The 16,402-nt window shown below is 61.2% G+C and overlaps 1 protein-coding gene across 2 annotated transcripts; it reads left to right on the top strand.

Annotated features, from left to right (window-relative positions):
* Positions 1 to 5,638: 5,638 nt before the first annotated feature.
* STK25 (serine/threonine kinase 25) lies at positions 5,639 to 16,372 on the top strand. 2 transcript variants are annotated; one of them, XM_049888727.1, is made up of 12 exons: positions 5,639 to 5,749; positions 5,938 to 6,056; positions 9,158 to 9,388; positions 9,649 to 9,705; positions 9,788 to 9,896; positions 10,391 to 10,548; positions 10,670 to 10,855; positions 12,228 to 12,373; positions 12,640 to 12,754; positions 13,012 to 13,083; positions 15,119 to 15,255; positions 15,714 to 16,372. In XM_049888727.1, exons 2-12 carry the CDS (start codon positions 6,027 to 6,029, stop codon positions 15,751 to 15,753), a joined length of 1,281 nt encoding a protein of 426 aa, XP_049744684.1. In that variant the 5' UTR covers positions 5,639 to 5,749; positions 5,938 to 6,026; the 3' UTR covers positions 15,754 to 16,372. The 2 variants fall into 2 exon arrangements, with proteins under 2 accessions (XP_049744684.1, XP_049744683.1); XM_049888726.1 differs by having other exon boundaries at positions 5,639 to 5,810.
* The last annotated feature ends 30 nt before the right edge of the window (positions 16,373 to 16,402 follow it).

Genomic DNA, 16,402 nt, shown 5'->3' with positions numbered 1-16,402 from the left:
TTTGGACTCAGGGTCCCTGAGCTGAGAAGCTCCTAGACCAGGGGAAGATTGATGACAAGGACCTTCCCTCAGAGCTGACAGAGAAAGCCTTCCCCAGGAACTGGCGCCCGGAAATTGGACTTCTAACCTCCCAAACTGTGAGAGAACAACCTTCTGTCTGTTGAAGCCATCCACCTGTGGCATTTGTTATAGCGGCACTGGAGAACTGAGACACACCCATGTGTGTGAAGGCCTGTGCACACAGAGTTAACACTGAGGATTCACTGTAACAGCAAAGGACAGGAAATACCCCGGAGGTTCATCAGTAGGCCAGTTTAATCCGTGGTGGTACAGGCCTCACTCTGTAGCTGTTAAAAAGAATGGGCAGCCGTCTGTGGTTCTGTTAAGGGCAGACCTCTCCCCATTGTGGGGCAGGGTGGTAGGCATGGCGGGCTCCCATCTGTATAAAACTAAAGGAGCGCTTGTGCTCAAGTGTGTGCTCCATGTGCACGGACTCTGCAGAGGCCTCGGGAACAGGCAGCGGCAGATCCTGCAGGCAGGAGGCTAGTGCACAGGGCAGGTGTGAGGGCAACTTGGTTTTCACTGAGTAGCTTTTCTTACTTTTTAAATTGTATAACGTCTACATGTCCTACCTCCTGAAAAGAAAACCCAAATAGAAAATAATAACAAAACAAATAAAACAAATTACTTGGGAAAGGAGGTTCAGAAAAAAACAGCAGCCGTGCAGGGTCTCTTGCTGCAGTGCCCTTTTCCCGAGTCACAGTGGGAGGACAGATGTCCTGGATGGGGGAGATGGGGTCCCCCCTTATTCAGCACTTACTGAGTTTACATTCATTATCTCACTGAATTCTTACCCCACACACACTCCGAATGAGCGGGGTGGGGCGGCGGGGAGGCAGGATTTATTGTTCCCATTTAAAAGCAAAGAATTTTAATTCAGTTAGATTAAGTGATTTGCTCAAAGTCACAGGACTGGTACCTGCCTGCTCCAAAGCCCAGGGGGTGACGGGGTGACGTGTGCGGGGTAGGGAAGGGGAGAGAGTCTGGGAACTGAGACTCAGAATCTGCTCTGCGTGGGGACCTGGAGCAGGCCACCTACCCCCTCTGGGCTAAATGAAGGGGTTGGGTGGCATGTGGCTGCAGCCTGGAGCCTACCTTCGTCTCAGACCAGGGGTGGCTGCTGGAAGGCCCAGTCTGCTGCCTCTCACAAAGGAGGTTTATGTCCTGGATGTGTGTGACCACCCACGGTTTCTGTCCTGCTACTGTGTGAACATGCTTTCCAGCATCCACAGCTCACTGATGCTCTTCCCATTTTAAAAAATTCTTTTTTCTTTGTTTTGTGTATTTCCATTGCTGTGTGTTCACATTCACTAATCTTTTCTTCTGCAGTGTCTCATGTGCTGTGAATACCATCTTGTGTACCCTTCATCTCACACGCATTGCAGTTTCATCTCTAGAAATCAGATTTGGGTCTTTTTTTTTTTTTTCATGTCTCTACTTAACTTTTGAATGTATAAGTTATAGTAACTTTTAATATCCATGTCTGTTAATGAGTGAACAAATCCATCTTGGAAGAAGTACAGCCAGAAAGCTCCTTAGAAGCCAGAATGGGGAGACTTTGTCTCACATATTTTGGACATGTTATTAGGAGGGACCAGTCCCTGGAGAAGGACATCATGTCTGGTAAAGTAGAGGGTCAGTGAGAGAGAGGAAGACCCTCAGCGAGGTGGACTGACACAGTGGCTGCAACAATGGGCTCAAACATAACAGAGATTGTGACGATGGCACAGGACTGGGCAGTGTTTTGTTCTGTTGTGCGTGGGGTCACTATGGGCAGGAACTGACTTGATGGTACCTAACAACAACTGTTAATTCTAACACCTGTGTTAGCTCTGGGGTGTTTTTGATTGGTTGACTTTAGTTCTCAATGTGGACCACATGACCCGGCTTCTTTGCATGCCTGGACATTTGCCTTGCTAGGTGTTGGATATTTTTGTATTCTTATTTTTTTTTCTTTATAAACATTCCTGAGCTTTGCTGTGGGTGCAGTTGAGGTACTTGGAAGCAGTGAGATTCTTTCAGGTCCTGCTCTAGGATTTGTGAGGCAGGACCACAGCAGTGTTTAGTTGAGGGCTAATTACTCCTAACAGGATTCTAGGTAAAATAAAGACCATCCAGTCAAATTTAAATTTCAGATAATAACAATTTGTAATGTTTTAGTACAGGTATATCCCTTTTAACACCTGGGACGTAGTTATACTAAAGTGTTCTTTGTTGTTTGTCTGGCATTCAAATAACTCGGCATCCTGTTATCATTTGCTAACCCTGGCAATGCTAATGCCACTGAGGCAAGATTTCCCTGAGTATTCTACCCACTGCCCTGTGAATTATGAGGTTGTCCAGTCTGTCTGTAAAAATGGTGTAGTGCAGGCATCTAACCACCTCTAAATTTCACAAGGGGGAAGGAGAATCAAGATCAACAAACCAAGGCTGATTGCTTTGAGGTAGAAGTCAGACGCACCTCCTCTTGCCAGGCTTTTTACTAATTCTGACACGAACTGTCCTCCCTACTTGGTACTCCCTACTTCCCTGCTGGGTTCAGTTGTAGCAATGGCCATATAGAACTCACAGACCATACTCACAGTTATGGGGTTTATTAGGGAAGTAACGCATTACAATTCAGGTTCACTCAGGATACAGTTCTTCCATCAGGACAGCCTCTCCTCTGCCAGGCTGCAGGCACACCTCTCTCTGGCCCCTCGGCCTCTGGGGCAACTGTTATAAAGCTTTTTTAGCTCTGCCATAAGTGCCTAGAGGTACCCTGCCCCACTGGTAAGCCCTGTGCCCGAAGGTGCTCAGTTTTCTCGCTCTGTGGGCCAGTAAGCTCCCCATGCTTCCTCCTGGTTCTGCTGCCGCCGTTTCTCTGCTGCCGCTTCTCACCGTCTCTCACCATCTCCAGTGTTAGCGCTGTCCCTCTCTGTCCTGGTTCTGCTGCCTCTGTCTTCAGTGCTATAGCTTCTCTCTCTCTCTCTCTCCCCTGTCTCCTCTTTAAGCCTAGGGGATGGCAAAACTGACCAATCCCCTCATTAGGACTCCAGACACCATATTTGCATGGTCCCTCCCCCCCCCAAGGGTGCAGTACACCTTATTTACATTACTAGCAAGCTATCCAATCCCCTTGGTGGGCCACAAGCACCTCATTTGCATAGTCCTCACCCAGTCATTTGGTGCGAGTTACAAAGACTATGGCTAAAACCCCAGTAACATTGAGTCAATTCTGACTCACAGCAACCCTATAGGACAAAGTAGAACTGCCCCAAAGGGTTTCCAAGGTGCACCTAGTGGATTCGAACTGCCGACCTTTTGGTTAGCAGCCATACCTCTTAACCCCTACGCCACCAGGGTTTCTAGACTATAGCTAGAAGGGCCACATTAAGTAATTCACTGCACCACAGGCTGGTGGGGACAGACACTACTCCTTTGACTTGAGCATGGGGCACCTCTAATACCTTCAAACGGTTCTTTTCCAGTTTGGGGTTGTTTCCTCACAGTCGGGCGCAGATCACTACTGCTGGATACTCAAGGGGCTTCCTGCACATCTGTAGAGTTCTCTCCTGTCTCTCTGTCCTGCTAAGTCTAACCACCACCACCTCCTGGACTCTCAACTCTGATCCTCAACCCCAGGCTCCCCTTGGGTTCCCCCTCTTTCAACTGCAGTTTGGTAACTCTCTGCAAGCAGTAAACACACCTCTTGTTTTGTCACGAGGAGCCACTGAGCTTTGTTATCTAGTGTCATTGTCTTGAAAAGCATTGTTTCATGTATCTTGCCATTTATCAATTACCTATCTATCACCAATCTATCAATCAATCAATCACCTATCTATATCCATATATCTTTCGGTTGTTTCCAGCAGGAGGGAAATCTGACCTCTGTTATTCCACTTGGCCAGACACAGAGATCGGTTTTACCTTTTTTAAAGGAAAAGTCAGACGGTTGTTTGCTATCAGCTTTATCGAGATCTAATTCATACATCATAAAATTCACCGTTTTAAAGTGTCCAGGTGCAGACAAGTGGGGTCCTGTTGGGAAGGGGAGACAGTCCTGGTACAGGAGGGGGGTCCAGGGTGCGGGAGGGGTCCAGGGTGCAGGAGGGGGGGTCCAGGGTGCGGACGCGGGGTCCAGGATGCAGGAGGGGGGTCCAGGGTGCGGGGGGGGGTCCAGGGTGCGGGAGGGGGGTCCAGGGTGCGGGAAGGGGGTCCAGGGTGCGGGAGGGGGGTCCAGGGTGCGGACGTGGGGTCCAGGGTGCGGGAGGGGTGTCCAGGGTGCGGAGGGGGGGTCCAGGGTGCGGGAGGGGGGGTCCAGGGTGCGGGAGGGGGGGTCCAGGGTGCGGGAGGGGGGGTCCAGGGTGCGGGAGGGGGGGTCCAGGGTGCGGGAGGGGGGGTCCAGGGTGCGGGAGGGGGGGTCCAGGGTGCGGGAGGGGGGGTCCAGGGTGCGGGAGGGGGGGTCCAGGGTGCGGGAGGGGGGGTCCAGGGTGCGGGAGGGGGGGTCCAGGGTGCGGACGCGGGGTCCAGGGTGCGGACGCGGGGTCCAGGGTGCGGACGCGGGGTCCAGGGTGCGGACGCGGGGTCCAGGGTGCGGACGCGGGGTCCAGGGTGCGGACGTGGGGTCCAGGGTGCGGGAGGAGTGTCCAGGGTGCGGGAGGGGTGTCCAGGGTGCGGACGCGGGGTCCAGGGTGCGGGAGGGGGGTCCAGGGTGCGGACGCGGGGTCCAGGGTGCGGACGCGGGGGGGTCCAGGGTGCGGACGCGGGGGGGTCCAGGGTGCGGACGCGGGGGGGTCCAGGGTGCGGACGCGGGGGGGTCCAGGGTGCGGACGCGGGGGGGTCCAGGGTGCGGACGCGGGGGGGTCCAGGGTGCGGACGCGGGGGGGTCCAGGGTGCGGACGCGGGGGGGTCCAGGGTGCGGACGCGGGGGGGTCCAGGGTGCGGACGCGGGGGGGTCCAGGGTGCGGACGCGGGGGGGTCCAGGGTGCGGACGCGGGGGGGTCCAGGGTGCGGGAGGGGGGTCCAGGGTGCGGGAGGGGGGGTCCAGGGTGCGGGAGGGGGGGTCCAGGGTGCGGGAGGGGGGGTCCAGGGTGCGGGAGGGGGGGGTCCAGGGTGCGGGAGGGGGGGTCCAGGGTGCGGACGCGGGGTCCAGGGTGCGGCCGGCCGGGCAGCGGAGGTGGGGAGCCTGGGCGGGAAGGGCGAGGCCGCCGCGGCCGCCCCCGGGATCCGGTCCAGCTCCGGCTGGGGAGCGGAACGGGCGCGGCCGGGCGCCTTACAAGGCCGGGGGGCGCGCTCCGGGCCAAACGCGACGCCCGACGCGCCGACGCACCGACGCGCCGACGCCCAGACGCGCTGATGCCCGTCGCAGGCCACGCCCCCGCCGTCACGACACCGCCCACCCGCCCCGCGACCTGCCGGGACTTGTAGTCCACTGCGGCTCACGGCGAAGGACTCCAAGCCCCAGCGAGCCGTGCGGCGGGCCTGCTCTCCCCGTCTGCCTTTCCACCCCGCGGCCTGCCGGGACTTGTAGTTTAGCTTGCACGGCGACGGGGCGCGGGCCGAGTGGCGGGACTCTGTTTCCCAGAGAGCCTCGGGCCGGGCCACGACGCCGCCGCCACTGCCGCTGTCTCCGCCGGGCTTTCTCCGGCGCCGCCACTGCCTCTGCTTCGCGGGCTCGGGGCGGCTTCCCGGAGATCAGGGGCTGCGGGTGGGGCCTCCGCGGGCACAACGGAGCGGGCCGGGGGAGGCCGGGATGGAGCCCCCCGGAGGTGGGCCGCTGCCGGGCGGGGCGGCGCCGGGGCGGTTGGGGGTCAGGGGCCCGGGGCTGGGGGCGGCCGGGAGGAAGGTCGCCGGGGGCGGAGGCCGGACAGCGCGAGCGGCTTGCTGTCCCCGCAGTGGACTGAAGCGGCGGCCGGCCCGGAGCTGAGGCGGATCCCGGCGCCTCGTTGGGCTGCGGACGGATGGTGTGACGGCCGCGGGCAGACATGGCTCACCTCAGGGGATTTGCCAACCAGGTATGGGGCGGCCGCCTGGGTGGTGCGTGCGCGCGTCTGTGCAGCCCAGAAGGGGAGTGCACGTGAGCAGGTGTGCGCCCCAGACGGGAGTGCGCGTGAGCAGGTGTGCGCCCCAGACGGGAGTGCGCGTGAGCAGGTGTGCGCCCCAGACGAGAGTGCATGCGTGTGTGCAGCCCAGACGAGAGTGTGTGCGAGTGTGTACGCACGTGTGCGCCCTAGACAGGAGTATGTGTGTGCGTGGATGTGTACCCAGATGAAAGTGTGTGAGCATGTGTGTACCCAGGCAAAAGTGCATGTGTGTGGGTGTGCGCCCCAGATGGGAGTGCGTGTGAGTGGGTGTGCACCCCAGACGAGAGTGCATGAGTGCATGTGCATGTGTGGGTGTGTGCCCCCAGGCAAGTGAGTTTGTGAGTGTGGGTGTGCACCCCAGACGAGCATGTGTGTGTGTGCACGCCTGTGTGTGCCCAGATGAGTGTGTGAGTGTGCATGTGGGGATGTGCATCCTAGATAAGTGTACATGTGAGTGTGTGTGTGTGTGCGGGTGTGTGCCCCCAGATGAGAGTCTGAGCACGTGTGCATGGGTGTACACCCCAGACAAGCATGTGTAGGTGTGTGCCTGCGTGTGCCTCCAGACAAGGTTGTGTGTGTGTGTGTTGAGTATGCACCCCAGACAAGCGTGCATGAGTGTGTGCACCCCCAGACCAGTGTATGAGTGTGCATGCATGGGTGTGCACCCCAGATGAGCGTGCATATGAGTGCATTTGCAGGTGTGTGCCCCAATACGAGTGAGTTTGAGCATGTGTGCATGGCTGTGCATCCCAGATGGACGTGTGTGTAAGTGTGTGCATGTGTGGATGTGCACCCCAGACATGCAGATATATGTGTGCATGCAGGGGTGTGCACCCCCGATGAGTACGAGTATGTACATGAGCGGGTGTGCACCCCAATGAATGCACATATGAGCGTGTGTGTGCACAGTGTGCACCCCCAGAGAGCACTGACTGCTGAGTCTGGGAGGGGTGAGGACCCAGGTACATTTTGCTTGTGTCCCTGAGGGCTTGCCAGAGGGACATGGGTCTGGGTGTGGAGGAGAGGTTCATGGTGAACCCTGTGGCAGGGTCTGTGGGTGGCTCAGACCTGGGGAGACTATTCCATGTACACGCCTTTGTGTGACATAAGCTCTGAGTGTCTTAAAATAGAGCCAGTGGCTCTCTGCGGTTTAGAGAGCAGTGTGGGAGGAGACGCTTTATCTGGGGACGGGGTGCGCCCTCAGGGCTGGGCGGGGCTGGGCACTGGGTGGGGATCCTTTGGGAAACTGGACCTCAGCATCAAGTGAAGTCAGAGGTCAGCATCCATAGGGAGCCTGGGCCTGACCTGCAGTCATCTGGCCATGTTGTGGTCATCTGGCCACGCTGTGGTCATTGGGGCACATTGTGGTCATCTGGCCATGTTGTGGTCATTGGGGCATGTTGTGGTCATCGGGGCACGTTGTGGTTATCTGGCCACATTGTGGTCATCGGGCCACATTGTGGTCATCGGGCCATGTTATGGCGTGGCGGGAGGCAGGGCTAGTACACAGCAGTTTGTGTAGGGAGAACCCTGATAGGTCCTGAGAGGAGCGGGGCTTGACCAGGTGGTCCTTGTGTAAGCATTGGTGCATAGGGAAGACAGGACACGCCTGCGTGCATGTGTGTTTGTGTGCGGATGTGTGTACACATGTGTTCCTTGAGGGAGAGTAGTGAAGAGAAGGCCGCTCTGCAGAGCCGCTAACCAGGCTCGGCGTTTTTCTCTTTTGATTGTTCTTCTCTCACCTCGAGCCACCTTGAGAGTCTAGCATTGCTGTCTGGGAAGTGGCCATCCAACGGCCCACCCCACTGAGTGCCCTGCGTCCAGCCGCTGGTGCTGAGGAGCGTGCGGGGACTGGAGGGCTTGGGCAAGGATGACAGTGGAACAGAGGGAGCCCGTGGTGGCTGTCGTGTTGACTTCATCCTCGCTGATTGGTCTTGTTCTTCTCGACTCGGGGCAAGTTTTTCCGGCTGTGCTTCTTAAAAGTGCAGCCCCCGATGTGTGCTGGGCCAGGGACCGGCGGGAGAAACTGGGAGAATGTCCACGTGGCACAGAAGCTGGAGTCCCAGCTCAGCTCCGGACTCTGTGGGACCTGCCTGAAACCCGCGATGCCAGGGTGGGGCACAGTTGCCGGGCAGGGGATCCTGGACCATTGTGGCCCAGCTGGGGTGTGTAGCTAACGCTGAGTCAAGCCAGCAGAGTCAGGATTTGTCTTTGACGCTCCACGTCTGACAAATGGCCTGATTAAAGATGCTAAGTGGGACAACCCAGCCTCCTCGGGGCATCTTCGTGCCGTGATAGAAGGAGGTGGACGATGTCCTCCGAGTGACAGAGGGTGCAAGCTCAGGGCACCAGCCAGATTTGCTGAGTCACCCCGGGGCTTCGCGGGGTGGGGGCTGCGTGGCGTGGGCAGACCTGTGGGTGGTTTGGTGGGATGCCCCTGAGGGCCCTGAGTGAGCATGATATTCTCACTTCCAGGTGCTGAGAAAGCCCCGATGCCAGTGGGGGGGACCAGTGGAGGGGCCGGCAGGGGTGTCCCAGGCCTGGCCCATGGCTCTGGGGCACTTTCTGAATGGGCGGTTGGTGTCCTTTTAAGTCTGAGGACCAGGGGCACTAGGACTTTCTGTGATGTTTGAACCTGCAAGACTGAAGTGCTTGGGCAGAGTATGGGCAAGCTGGGGCTGATTTTGGGGGACCCCTTGCTAAGGGGTAGAGGGACTGGGGCTCTCTTCGCACAAGAGGGTGGAGGCCACTGTGGGGGCAGAGCAGGGGACCCGTTCTCATGCACTGCCCCCCTCGGCGTCCCTGACCCCATGTGGCAAGTGGTGGGTGGTACCCAGCGCACTCTTGGGCGGAGGGTGGATGCAGGTTCTTTCACAGGAAGGAGTGTGTTGAGGCACCGGGGCTGTCTCGCGGTGGTGTGGGTCTGGCTGTGGAGCTGCTGTCCCAGCCAGGGCATCTGCCTGCGTGCTGGCCGGTCGTGGGTGTGGGATGCGATGGACGTCCTGAGCAGCCCTGCCCCATCTGCTGTGCAGCACTCCCGCGTGGACCCTGAGCAGCTCTTCACCAAGCTCGACCGCATCGGGAAGGGCTCCTTCGGGGAGGTGTACAAGGGCATCGACAACCGCTCCAAGGAGGTAGTGGCCATCAAGATCATCGACCTAGAGGAGGCTGAAGACGAGATCGAGGACATCCAGCAGGAGATCACCGTACTCAGCCAGTGCGACAGCCCCTACATCACGCGCTACTTCGGCTCCTACCTGAAGGTGCCTGTGGGTGGGGGGCTGAGAGGGTCTGCTCAGCATGTGAGCGTGCTGGGACCCCATCTCCCTGGCCTGAGGGTGGTGTTACCCTCTGGGCTCTGCGGGGCCTCTGATGTGAGCACCTGGCATCTTCTGGGTGGCTGGAGCAGGGGCGTGGTGGGAGGGTGCAGGGCCGAGGGGGAGCCCTCTTCCTGTCCTGAGTTCCCTGAGCCCTGGCCGCGGGGATGCACGCCTGGGCGCTGATGGCACCCCTCCCGCGGCAGAGCACCAAGTTGTGGATCATCATGGAGTACCTGGGTGGCGGCTCGGCACTGGACCTGGTGAGGCCGGTCACCCTGGGCCCTGGGACCTGCGGGCAGTGGGGGGGGTGGGGCCGAGGCCCTGTGTCACATCTCCCCGCAGCTGAAGCCAGGCCCCCTGGAGGAAACATACATCGCCACCATCCTGCGGGAGATCCTGAAGGGCCTGGACTACCTGCACTCGGAGCGCAAGATTCACCGTGACATCAAAGGTCTCGGGCAGGGGGCAGGGCACGTGGGGTGTGGCTCGGTGTCACCAGGCTCTGGCCTGCAGAGCCTGGTTCTCTCTGCGTCCTCGGAAACTGAGCTGTTCAGCCTTGCCTGTTTCTGTCAATAGCAGACAGAACCTGCTTGGTTCTTGTCCCCCCCACCCACGTCTAGTGTAAGAGAGTCCTACCCGTGGTCTTGTAGGTCTGAGTGGGCCCTGAGGGTGGGGAAGCACAGGGCCTATCAGCTGTCTCTTGGACAGGGCCCCCTCCTGCAGGGCCCGCTGGGCAGTTTAACAAAGGGAATCACTGTGTCCTTGGCACTCATCATCAAGGCCAGACTGGGCCCCTGCAGCACTGAGGGGTGACAGGCCCCGGCCTGAAGCCCCCGGCCTGGCACTCGTTGTCAAGGCCAGACTGGGTCCCCGCAGCACTGAGGGGTGGCAGGCCCCGTCCCGAGGCCCCCGGCTGAGGTGGCCCTGCCTTGCTTTGTCACGCAGCTGCCAACGTGCTGCTCTCCGAGCAGGGTGATGTGAAGCTGGCGGACTTTGGGGTGGCGGGACAGCTCACTGACACACAGATCAAGAGGAACACGTTTGTGGGCACCCCTTTCTGGATGGCACCTGAGGTCATCAAACAGTCGGCTTATGACTTCAAGGTGGGCGTGGCTGGCATGTGGGGGTGGGGGCCCAGAGGCCCTTGAGGGACTGGGGGCTGCTTTCCCTGGCAGCCTGAAGGCCAGGTTGACGGGGGGGCGCCTGTTGTGACTGCTTGTTCAGGCCGACATCTGGTCCCTGGGGATCACTGCCATCGAACTGGCCAAGGGGGAACCCCCAAACTCTGACCTGCACCCCATGCGGGTTCTGTTCCTGATCCCCAAGAACAACCCGCCTACGCTGGAAGGTCACCACAGCAAGCCCTTCAAGGAGTTTGTGGAGGCCTGCCTCAACAAGGACCCCCGATTTGTAAGCCCTGCCCAGCTCCGCCCCTCAGAGGGGAACCCCCTTCCTGCACCGCCACCTGCAGGGGTGACAGGCCTGAGGCAGAAGTCCGCTGGCCCATCCCCTTGATCAGGGCCCCCTTGTTGGAGCCCCCCACCTGTTAGTGGCCCCCACCCATTTTGAAGCCCATGTCCAGTGTGGGCCATGCCAAAGGCTGGGGTCTCGGGTGGGCAGAGGATGCTCCTTCGCCCTGATGTGGCCCTGGCCTTGTCTAGTCCCTGTGGGTGGCGGGTGGCCCCTCCCAGCCCCGAGGGCAGTGACAGCCATCCCTCCCAGAGGCCCACTGCCCTGGCCTTGTCTAGTCACCCTGGCCTTGTCTAGTCCCTGTGGGTGGTGGGTGGCCCCTCCCAGCCCCGAGGGCAGTGACAGCCATCCCTCCCAGAGGCCCACTGCCCTGGCCTTGTCTAGTCACCCTGGCCTTGTCTAGTCCCTGTGGGTGGTGGGTGGCCCCTCCCAGCCCCGAGGGCAGTGACAGCCATCCCTCCCAGAGGCCCACTGCCCTGGCCTTGTCTAGTCACCCTGGCCTTGTCTAGTCCCTGTGGGTGGCGGGTGGCCCCTCCCAGCCCCAAGGGCAGTGACAGCCATCCCTCCCAGAGGCCCACTGCCCTGGCCTTGTCTAGTCACCCTGGCCTTGTCTAGTCCCTGTGGGTGGTGGGTGGCCCCTCCCAGCCCCAAGGGCAGTGACAGCCGTCCCTCCCAGAGGCCCACTGCCCTGGCCTTGTCTAGTCACCCTGGCCTTGTCTAGTCCCTGTGGGTGGCGGGTGGCCCCTCCCAGCCCCAAGGGCAGTGACAGCCGTCCCTCCCAGAGGCCCACTGCCCTGGCCTTGTCTAGTCACCCTGGCCTTGTCTAGTCCCTGTGGGTGGCGGGTGGCCCCTCCCAGCCCCAAGGGCAGTGACAGCCGTCCCTCCCAGAGGCCCACTGCCCTGGCCTTGTCTAGTCACCCTGGCCTTGTCTAGTCCCTGTGGGTGGTGGGTGGCCCCTCCCAGCCCCAAGGGCAGTGACAGCCATCCATCCCAGAGGCCCACTGCCCTGGCCTTGTCTAGTCACCCTGGCCTTGTCTAGTCCCTGTGGGTGGTGGGTGGCCCCTCCCAGCCCCAAGGGCAGTGACAGCCATCCATCCCAGAGGCCCACTGCCCTGGCCTTGTCTAGTCACCCTGGCCTTGTCTAGTCCCTGTGGGTGGTGGGTGGCCCCTCCCAGCCCCAAGGGCAGTGACAGCCATCCCTCCCAGAGGCCCACTGCCCTGGCCTTGTCTAGTCACCCTGGTCTTGTCTAGTCCCTGTGGGTGGCGGGTGGCCCCTCCCAGCCCCGAGGGCAGTGACAGCCATCCCTCCCAGAGGCCCACCGCCAAGGAGCTCCTGAAGCACAAATTTATCGCCCGCTACACCAAGAAGCCATCCTTCCTCACCGAGCTCATCGACCGCTACAAGCGCTGGAAGGCCGAGGGCCATGGCGAGGAGTCCAGCTCCGAGGACTCTGACATGTGTGTCCTGCTTGTCCCTGGTCGGGGGGCCCTGCTCAGGGCAGGGATTGGGTGCTCGGGGTGGGAGCTGGTGTTGGGCAGGAACCGTGCTGGAACCACCTGCTCTCTGCTGCCTGGCTGGGCTCCACCCAGCGTGGAGGCCCGGACAGCATGGGGGCTCCCTCAGCCGGGGGGCCGTGGGGACGGCATGGGGGCTTCCTTGAGGCTAGAGGGGCTTCCTTGGGGCTGGGGGGCCTCCGTGGTGTTTGTGACTCTGCTTTTCTCAGTGATGGTGACACAGAAGATGGGGACCAAGGCCCGATTTGGACGTTCCCCCCCACCATCCGTCCCAGCCCCCACAGCAAGCTGCACAAAGGATCTGCACTGCTCGGCTCCCAGAAGGTCAGTCTTCTACCCTGCGGGTGGGGGCAGGGGCAAGAGGGGCAGCGGCGGGAAGGGACAGGGCTTCCCTCCTGTCTTCCTCTGGCGCCCCTGGCTGTCCCAGCTTCTGGTGGTATGGGGTCTGGAAGATGGGGTCATCCTGCGGGTCTGCACGCTGCCTTGTGGGGTAGGGAGGCTGGACGGTAGTGGGCCGGGGGCCTGGAGGGCCGGGGGCTTGGAGGGCCGGGGCCTATTCACCACGGATTATCTCCCTGCAGTCAGCGGAACCAGTCCAGCGGCAGCCGAGGTCGCAGAGCCTGTCCACACTGGTCCGGCCGGTTTTCGGAGAGGTGAGGGCAGCGTGGGTTTGTGGAGGCTGGGGAACTGGCAGGGTGGGTGCACATGGGCCACTCACTTGGACTTTGGCTGCCACTTGTAATGAGAGGTCTGGCCCAGGCCCGGGGCCTGAAGGGTGGCTCCCAGTGGCCGTGTGGCCGCTTGGCCATATCTGGGCCTCTGTTGCTCTGAGACACCACAGCCTGGCGGGGCACCACCCATCTGGAAATGCAGCCCCCTGTCCCTGGATGGCAGGACTGGGGGAGGAGGGCGGTGGCCATCTGGAGGCTGGGATGCCTCTGGGAGAATGGGCCTGAGGGAAGCAGGTGTGAGCTCAAGCAGAACTGTGGCTGGAGGTTGGACACCGGCCAGGGCTTGCAGGTGCAGAGGGCATCCTGGCAGCCTTGTGGACGTCTGGGGCGATGCAACAGGGCCTTGTGGGGCTCGTGCGAACACCTGGGGGCTGGAGAGGACATAGGACGGGGTGGGGCAGAGCGTGGTAGGTGAGGGCTGCAGAGGATGCTGGGCCAGGCTGGGCCTTGGGGCATGGGGAGGGCCGCTCCCCTCCCGCTTTGGGCCTGTCCCTCTGCAGACATGTGAGGGGGGCAGGGCTGCTGCCTTCTCATGTGTCACTGCCCTCAGAGGTGCTGCTGGCCGCCAGCACCTCTGGCCACAGGACTGTCCCCCCGACCCCCACACTTCGTGTGTGATGAGGACGGTGGGAGATGATACCTTCGCAGCACCCCTGTGTGGCACCTGCCCCTCCCCTGGCCTGAGCCCCAGCCTGGGGTTCCTGATCGTGTCAGCTGCTGCTGGGTAAGGGGCCGGGGGTTGTGTGGAGACCCCTGAGGGATGGCCTTGAAGAGAGTGAGTGGGGGCGGGGCCGTAATCAGGGAACGCTCAGTGACCCTGCCTACCTGCTACCTGTCTAACCGTCTTGGCCAGGTAAGCCCTCTGCTGTGTTCTTGCCCTGGTACCTGTGAGTGGGTGCCCCACCTGTCACCAGGATCAGGTGGGCAATGCCTAGGGAGGTGAGAGTCTGGGTTGAGGAATGACTGGTTTCAGCTTGGCCTACAGGTGGCGGGACAGGCCCAACCAGGGTGCACGCGGTCCCCCGGTCCTGCCCAGGGTCTGTCTTTGCTGTGCACGCTGGACCTTGCTGGCTTGTGTGTTGTTTTGAGTCAGGAGGCCCCTCGATTGGCTTCCACGACCTCAGCTTGGGGGGAAGTGGCCCTGCCTGGCCTAGAGTGCAGGGGTGGTACAGAGGAGGCCGGGGCTTCCAGTAGGAACAGGGTCTCCCAGGCCAGCCCCCTGCGTGGTGAGCAGATTCTTCTGCCAGGAGTGCTGCCCGTCCCCTGTACTCGTCCCATCTGGAGTGGCACTGGCTCGGGGGTGGGGTGTGGTGGTCAGCAGTGGGCGTGGTGGCCAGTGGGTCAGCGGTGGGTGTGGTCACCGGCGGGTGTGGTCAGTGGGTCAGTGGTGGGTGTGGTGGTCATTGGGTCAGCAGTGGGCGTGGTCAGTGGTGGGCGTGGTCAGCTGTGGGCATGGTGGTCAGTGGGTCAGCAGTGGGTGTGGTCTGTGGTCAGCGGTGGGTGTGGTGGTCAGCGGTGGGCATGGTGGTCAGTGGCGGGTGTGGTCAGTGGGTCAGCGGTGGGTGTGGTCAGCGGTGGGTGTGGTCAGTGGGTCAGCAGTGGGTGTGGTCAGCGGCAGGCACGGTCAGTGGGTCAGCGGTGGGTGTGGTCAGCGGTGGGCGTGGTGGTCAGTGGGTCAGCGGTGGGTGTGGTCTGGTCAGTGGTGGGTGTGGCGGTCAGTGGTGGTCAGCGATGGGCGTGGCGGTCAGCGATGGGTGTGGTGGTCAGTGGGTCAGTGGTGGGCGTGGTGGTCAGTGGGTCAGCAGTGGGTGTGGTCAGCAGTGGGCGTGGTGGCCAGTGGGTCAGCGGTGGGTGTGGTCAGCAGTGGGCGTGGTGGTCCGTGGGTGTGGTCAGTGGTGGTCAGTGGGTCAGTGGTGGGTGTGGTGGTCAGCGGTGGTCACCAGTACATCTCCCACAGCTCAAGGAGAAGCACAGGCAGAGCGGTGGGTGTGCGGGGGCACTGGAGGAGCTGGAGAATGCCTTCAGCCTGGCTGAGGAGTCCTGCCCTGGCATCTCAGATAAGCTGGTCGCCCACTTGGTGGAGCGGGTGCAGAGGTGAGGGTGCAGCAGGCGGGGACTCGCTCTCCGGCAGCCAGTTTGGCGCTTTTTGTGCCGTCTTCACCCTGGCAAGAAAGGACTATAGGAGCTGCTTCTTCCTTTCTTGTTTAACTGATTCATAGCCATGGAACCTTCTGGTGCCGGAGAGGAGGCGTGGGCAGGGGAGACGGTCCTGTCTCAGGGTGGGACCATGGAGGGAACATGGGGTGTCTGGGGTCTCCCCGTGCCCCGGGGAGGGAGGAGGCCAGGCCTCGGTGCCGTCTGGGCAGCTGACCTCTGGTCCCCATCCCCCACCCTGGAGGCCCACCTGGCTGGCACTTTTCTAGGACATGAGTGCCACTCTTGGCCCTCATGGCTGTGGTAGGGGACGGCCCTGGCATGGGCTTCTGACCCTCTAGGACCCCGACGTGGGCACGGGATGGTGCTGCCGCACTGACAAGCCCTCCTCCCTGCAGGTTCTCACACAACAGAAACCACCTGACATCTGCCCGCTGAGGCCACACTGCTGTCTGAGGGGCGCGGCGTCCCTAACGCTCTGTGAGGACAGTGTGCTGCCAGAGCTGGGTCATGTCCACGAGGACCCTGGGGGCTCACGAGCTGCCCCTACCCCACGCAAAGTCCATCCAACACGTTCACTGGACACTGCTTCCACCCCTACCCGCCTGGGCCCTTCTCAGCAGCTGGTGCCACGACGTAGGACCTGCACAGAGAAGGGCAGGCACCGTGCGTGCATGACCCCGTGCAGGGGAGGGCCCAGCTTTCCTCTCTTTGGGGTGGGGCCTGTCTGCTTCAGGGCTCACTGGACTCACGGAACCTGGCTCCTCCCTGCGGCCTGGGCTGAGGGCAGAGCCCCAGGGCAGCCCTTGTCCTCCTGTCAGTCACAGATTGGGGGGGTAGAGCAGAGGACAGCAGCCCCAAGAGGAGCGCCCGGCCCCCTGCCCTGCCTGGGGCCCTGCCCGCGTGGCCCTGTCCCCTGCCGTGCTGTGTTCCCCACAGTGTTTTGTATTTTAAGAAAACTGAACTCTGTTCCCTGAAGTCTTTGAGGTTAAGCTGTTAGTTTCAGAGAACGCTGAATGGTCCTGCCACCTTCAATAAAGAAGTGAACTGGAGCTGGTAGTGCGGGGCTGTGTCCAGGCCGCCAGCC

This window comes from Elephas maximus, chromosome 6 (genome assembly GCF_024166365.1).
Source record: "Elephas maximus indicus isolate mEleMax1 chromosome 6, mEleMax1 primary haplotype, whole genome shotgun sequence".
Lineage (NCBI taxonomy): Eukaryota > Metazoa > Chordata > Mammalia > Proboscidea > Elephantidae > Elephas > Elephas maximus.
This window is presented reverse-complemented; position numbering and strand designations above follow the sequence as displayed.